Source organism: Drosophila grimshawi, unplaced genomic scaffold (assembly GCF_018153295.1).
Source record: "Drosophila grimshawi isolate 15287-2541.00 unplaced genomic scaffold, ASM1815329v1 contig_1367, whole genome shotgun sequence".
Taxonomy (NCBI): Eukaryota; Metazoa; Arthropoda; class Insecta; order Diptera; family Drosophilidae; genus Drosophila; species Drosophila grimshawi.
This window is the reverse complement of record NW_025062889.1, coordinates 2,582,989-2,589,063: the sequence shown is the minus strand read 5'-3', so window position 1 is coordinate 2,589,063 and position 6,075 is coordinate 2,582,989. Positions and strand designations below refer to the sequence as shown.

Here is a 6,075-nt window from a genome sequence, read left to right as displayed (position 1 = left end):
TGCACGCCGTTTTGCAACACTCTTTGAGTGGAGCAGTTTTTGATCAACAGTGCGCTCATAGAAGGATTTGCAGCGGGAGGCAGGGGTAAAAAGGGGGAGAGGCTGTTGCAAAATAGCGGCAGTACTTGTATTTATGAGTTGGCACGCAGCAGAGCAACATGATTTACAGTTTAAGCCGAGAGAGAGATAGAGAGAGAGAGAGTGCGAGAAGGAGAGAGAGAGAGAGAGAAGGAGGGAGCAAACAAAGGCGAGCGCCAAGAATTAGCCGCAATGGCTCATCAATCATATGGCGGGGCACAAGGACGAAGGACGAAGGACGCTGGACGCTGAACGAGGGAGTGAGAATGAGGCAACCACCTTTTTGATGCCTGTTGTAATCCTTTCGGGGCACTTATGACTCGACTCGACTCGACTCGAGCTTTATGGCCATATTATGCTTAATAAAGCTGCCATTTTCTTTACTCGTTTATTTTTTTTTTGTTTCTGTTGGTATTTTTGTATTTTTATCTATGCATCGGTTTTGCGAGAGTTTTATCTGCGAGTCGCGTCATAATGGAGTCCTTGCTCCTGCAGCCGGACTTGGAGTCGTAGTCGAAGCGTGTGATTTATGTGATTACTTCAATGCGGCGACGTTGCGCCAAAAAAACAAAAAAAAAGCACATAAATGTATATAAAAACTTAAAAGAAAACAAAAAAACATAAAAAAAAATGGGGGAAGAGCAGAAAAAGAAACGTAAAAGTATTACGCATAGATGGGCCATAGAAATACATATATATATATATGTATATAAATGGGTAGCAGCCATTGAGCCATTGAGCCATCGTTCCAGATTTAAGTACGTAATAATAAACTGGCAGCCCCATAAAATGGACATTGACTTCTTGACTGCAAACATTTTGCGGTCACAGCATTTGTCGTTTGTCCTCTGTCGGCAGTAAATATAATAAATAAATATATCCATAAGGAGACAAATAAATATGCAACAATATTTTGTTGCCTCATTTGCAATTAACACTCACTGGACTCTGGACTCTTGAGTTTCGTTCTCTTACTCTGTCTTGCTCTGCGCATTTTTCTATCCTCTCTCTCTTTCAATCAATCTGTACGATATTCCCCAAATGGTGGCAGTTATCGATAAAATTCTGTCAAATTTATATGCGTTAAGTATTCGAGAACTTACAACTGTAAATTTCAAATCCTCAGCTCTTTTTGGCTCGGAGATTGGATTATTTACACAGACAGATAGATGAATATGGCTCAATTGACTCGACTGTTCAGGCTATTCAGGAATATATATGAATGATGCATTTCCACAATTTTCACATTTTCTGTTACTTCTTCTTCTATTAATAAATAATAGATATAATTTTATTATATATATTTTTTTCTATATCCCATCTCCATACACCGTTATTTAATCAATGCCTGAAAAAAAAATGGCGCACATCATATTTACAGTTGACAGATTTGCACATGCACACAAACACCGCTAGATGGCGCTCTGACATAGAATAATTCGATGTTTAGCAATTTTCTTCTTTTGTTTTCTTCTTTTTTTTAGCGTATTAAATGCCAGTTTGTTGGATGTAATTTAATATTTATAATATGCACAATATACATATATATAAATAAATGCTGCCATTATGTTTGCATGATCTGTCAATCTACTGCAATTGGCAAAGAGGAGGAGCAGGAGTGGGAGGAGTGGGCGGAGAAGAACAATCAACAAAAAGAGAAAAAAAGGAGCACAAAAGGAATTGCGCGAAAAGTGCCGTTATCTATTTATATCGCTTTTTGGCTTTTTGGCTGAAAACTACTAACGAACGACACCTGCAGGAGGAACCACCCCCACCCCCATCCCCTCTCTCTCTGCACCCTTGCAACACGTAGCGTGTGCCGCATTTTTGTGCTGCTGCTGCCGCTTCTTCTTCTTCTGTTTCTTGTTTGCATTTGTTGTTTAATTTTTTGCTCCATTTTCGTTGTTTTTTTCTACTTCTTTTTTCTTTTGCGATACACCAAAATTGTTGCTGCCACTTGCTGTTGCTGTTGTTGTTGCTGTTGTTGTTGCTGCTGCTGCTGCTGTTGCACGAATGTTGTAAATCAAATGTAGGCGAGTCACACGAAAGGCTCAGGTTCAGGTTTTCTGGACTGCTTTTCTGGCTGCAGGCCTCGTTTCAGTTGCAGCGTGGCAAAAGCTGAGGCAACAAAGCTCGCAGCGCCTATTTGACTGGCAGGCCGAGCGGATAACGCTGGCAATTATCGCGCTTATGTGGCACGAACAGCGGAAGCGGCAGAGGCGCCATCATGTTCAACTCTTCCCTCTGCTCACGCTCCCCTCAACCCCCCCTAGCCAAAAAAACGTTCCTCATTGTTTTGTTTGCTGGCATCTTTTTGTGCATTGCAATTGTTAACAACAACAACAAAAGGGAAAACAGGAAGTCAGAGTTTTGTTTTCGATTGTCGAAATAAGAACTACCCTAAAAGATCATTTATATAACAGCATCATTTTATTATTATTATTATTATTTAATATATGCTGATGGGTCTAAGTTTCAATTTCGCTTTCAGTTTTAGCAGCACAACAATTCAAAATATACATCGGACTTAATCCTAACTTTGCTTATTGGGAGTTAACCCCATTTCATCAAGGAGTGTTCACAGAATCACATGGAAATCCCAGAAAAGTAATATTGCTGGGATCGATTTCCCATAAGCTAAAGTCGATTGTAGTAATGAGGAGGAATTCTTAGGACACATCATAGCAGAAACTCGAAAAGACATAGAAACAAGACAAAAATTTAGGTTTTATAGAAGAAGAAGTAGGCTCAAAAGCGAGGCATAACAGTTCCAAGAGACAGCAGTGCAATAATAATTATATATATACTTTTAGTGACTACAGAAAAGAGACAAATATGTTGTAAGTTTTACGAGGATAGCTTCAAAAGTAAGAGGCCAGAGGCAGACAAGCGGACACGTAGACATGGCCATATCCATTTGGCTAGTAAGGCTGATCAAGATATACTCAACATCCAAAATATCATCCAAGTGTTACAACTGCCATCGCTCAAGTAAAATACCCTTTCCACAAAGCGCATAACTAAAAAAAAAGCAAGTCGTTCTGGTTGTTGTTGCTGTTGTCCCAAAATATGACCCAAACTTAACACACCCATCCCCCCACACACCCCTGGAGGGACTGTTAGTTGCAGCTAGGCAGTCAGTCAGTCATTGAAGTCATTTATTGCCACCAATGTTGTACGCTGTTTTTGCTCGAATAACTGTGCTACGTTTTTTATTATTTAGGTGTGTGTTGTGTGTGTTGTGTGTGTGTGTGTGTGTGTGTGTTGATAGCACGCCTGGTCAAAGGCAAGTGCTGACCGTTTCGTGTGCAGGATGTGTCCATTTTATTGCTGTTGTTGTTCCTGTTTTTGTCGAATTTATACATATATAAATATATTTTTTTTGTAAATATATATATATTTATAATATATATTGTTGTACGCTTTTTCTTTGCGTTTTTTATTGTGTTTCGCTTCTTTTTTCCTGTTAATTAAATGCGAATTGCATATAAAAAAGCTTTGAATTAACTATGCATTTTTTATAAAGTGGTTTTAACGTGCTTAATCTGCACTGTAAGAGAGATTGCACTTTCAAGAACCCAGATTGCGATTGCAATGAACATGTTTTAAGCTCGATAAACAAAAAAAAACTCTAAGCAAGTCAAAGAATTAGAGTTTTATAGAAGAACTATAGACAAAGAAGTAGGCTCAAAGTATCTAAAATGGCAATAAGAATAATACCACTTAAACAGTAGGACAATTTTAGTTCTGATTCTTCCAAAAATATAAACTATTTTTTTTTAGCCTATTTATTTTTTTTTTGTCTATATATTCTTATAGACAGCAGCTGATAAGCCAAATTGTTTGTTTTTTAATGCCACGCGATATTTAACGTCGTCTCGTGTTCATTTTTTTGTTTCTCTGCTTCTTTCGTATGGGCATATCGTGACATCCATAAAAAAGTTGCCAAGGCAAGCATGCCATAGACAAATATATATACATATATATATATAAACATATATATATATAAACATATATATATATACATATATAGTATACATATGTGGGCCAATTTATCTATTTCGCAGTGACATTTGAGGCGCGAGGTCTTCAGAGACAATCAAAATTAAATGACTTTCAGTGCTGACATGCAAGTAGCAAGCAGAAGAGCAGCAAGTAGCAAGTAGCCCAAAGAAGCCCAAAACAAGCAACAAAAAACGTTGATATGCCAACAAAACAAAAAACTCACCAATTTCAACCAAACAAGGTGATTTAGCCTGGACATCAACCTTAGTTGGGTCTCAAAAATTTGGCAGCACACTGTTTGGCTTCCCGTCTTACAACCAAGTGGCAACGCAATGTCACACCAAAAGCGAGTTATCCAAGACGCGAACCCTTCGCCATAGCTACCCCATCAAAATATGAATAGTTGGCAGCGCGTCGTACAACCAGGTGGCAACGGTGCAAAGCAATCGGAAATATTTCAAACAAATTCAAAACTTCCTTTAATTATTACAAAACATGCTGTCCACTTTAAACAAGCTCTCTCCTATATAAGCCATAATAAATAGTCCAATATACATAAGTAAGAACACATAAAGATAACATAGCAAAAGTTTTTAATTTACTAACATCTTTTCTTCTACGTTTTACTTTTCAATCACTTAACACAAATTATGAAAAAGTGTGATATTTTACTTTTGATTTTCATATCTCTAATGCAATTCGCACTAAAGTTCATTAGACTTTATCGTCGCAAACTCGAAATTGAAAACGGTATGAACAACGAAGCCATGCAATGATCGACGCCGGCATAAAAATAGCGAAGCGTCTTTTTCACACGCCGTTCGAAACGAAAATATCGTGCCTTAGAACATTGAACAGCTGTTGTTGATTGTCCCACGAGATTTGTGTTTAAAGAGAATAGAATGGCGTGTGTCAGCTGCTCCGTAAACACAAATAAATACAAATGCAGCAAATGCTTGGCACCCTAGTATGTAACATAACATAATTATAATTATGTGTAATACAACTTGTACTTTTCACAGCTGTTCCGTCGAATGTTACAAAAAGCATAAACAGTTGCCAGAATGTGGCGACATCGCAGCAGCAACAGCAAAAGCAGCGACAGCGGCGCAGCAAATGGAAACGGAACCCACCATTTATGCACCATTCAGCACAGAAGACACTGTGCCGCTTTCCCGATTGCAGCAGCTGAGTATGTCCTCTCTCGCTCTCTCTGATCAGCAATTTTTAATTCCATTTGCTTCTAGATAACTGTGAACCGTTGCGTCAACTGCTTTATAATCCCCATTTACGTGCTCTGCTCCAGCAAATTGACGTCGCTCACAATGCAAATCTGACAATGATGGCCGCCATGCAAGAACCGTTATTTGTTGAATTTGCCAATGCATGCTTGCAGGTTGTGGAACCAATGACAGATGCCGAACGTGCTGAGTTGAATTTGTGCAGCTGACACTTTGCAGTTAATAATTGTGACTGGAAATCGACCCAAAACGAAGCTATTCAAAATTAAACGTTATTTTCCAAGTTCTAAGTTTTAAGACTCATATTACATATGCTAAGCGTAGCCAAATAAAATAGAAGTAAACATTCTTTACAAATTACTGTCTGGGATTATCGCCAGTGCGTTTAATTTTGGCCCAGTTATCATCATCATCGAATAAGTCATCGAAATCGTTGTAAAAGTCAGCGTGGACATGTTTCTCATTGGTGGGTGCAGGCAAATGGTCCATCATCATTCCAGTGGCGCTGCCAGACTAGAAGTAAAATGCATACATTTGCTGTAATTTTGCATCACTCAATGCAATTTACATTTGCTTACCTCCTCCATGTCCATGTAACCGGCGCCCTCCGAAAACATCTCGTCAACGGCCAACGATGGTTTCATATTTAAATCCATTATGTTTTATGCTCTTTTTTCTACGTTTTAGACGAATTTAACAAAAGTTGTTTACGCTTTGCTCTCTGCCAAAAAACCAGTGCTGCCACCTTCTT

The 6,075-nt window shown here is 38.5% G+C and overlaps 2 protein-coding genes across 2 annotated transcripts; one reads left to right on the top strand and one right to left on the bottom strand.

Annotated features, from left to right (window-relative positions):
* Window positions 1-4,773: 4,773 nt before the first annotated feature.
* Window positions 4,774-5,684, top strand: LOC6569163 (zinc finger HIT domain-containing protein 3). Its single transcript, XM_001995066.3, has 3 exons — window positions 4,774-5,050; window positions 5,106-5,275; window positions 5,331-5,684. Exons 1-3 carry the CDS (start codon window positions 4,986-4,988, stop codon window positions 5,531-5,533), a joined length of 438 nt encoding a protein of 145 aa, XP_001995102.1. The 5' UTR covers window positions 4,774-4,985; the 3' UTR covers window positions 5,534-5,684.
* On the bottom strand, window positions 5,600-6,066 carry LOC6569164 (COP9 signalosome complex subunit 9 homolog). Its single transcript, XM_001995067.3, has 2 exons — window positions 5,903-6,066; window positions 5,600-5,837 (listed from the first exon to the last, which is right to left on the bottom strand). The coding sequence occupies exons 1-2, from the start codon at window positions 5,978-5,980 to the stop codon at window positions 5,682-5,684; spliced, it is 234 nt and encodes a 77-aa protein (XP_001995103.1). The 5' UTR covers window positions 5,981-6,066; the 3' UTR covers window positions 5,600-5,681.
* Window positions 6,067-6,075: the final 9 nt, after the last annotated feature.

Bases quoted from the DNA above. Each gene is read 5' to 3' on its own strand.
- LOC6569163 (XM_001995066.3), top strand. From the start codon at position 4,986: ATGGCGTGTGTCAGCTGCTCCGTAAACACAAATAAATACAAATGCAGC. The intron at 5,051-5,105 runs GTATGTAACATA...TACTTTTCACAG, and splicing joins AGCAAATGCTTGGCACCCTA to CTGTTCCGTCGAATGTTACA. The intron at 5,276-5,330 runs GTATGTCCTCTC...ATTTGCTTCTAG, and splicing joins TTCCCGATTGCAGCAGCTGA to ATAACTGTGAACCGTTGCGT.
- LOC6569164 (XM_001995067.3), bottom strand. From the start codon at position 5,980: ATGGATTTAAATATGAAACCATCGTTGGCCGTTGACGAGATGTTTTCG. The intron at 5,838-5,902 runs GTAAGCAAATGT...TTTTACTTCTAG, and splicing joins GTTACATGGACATGGAGGAG to TCTGGCAGCGCCACTGGAAT.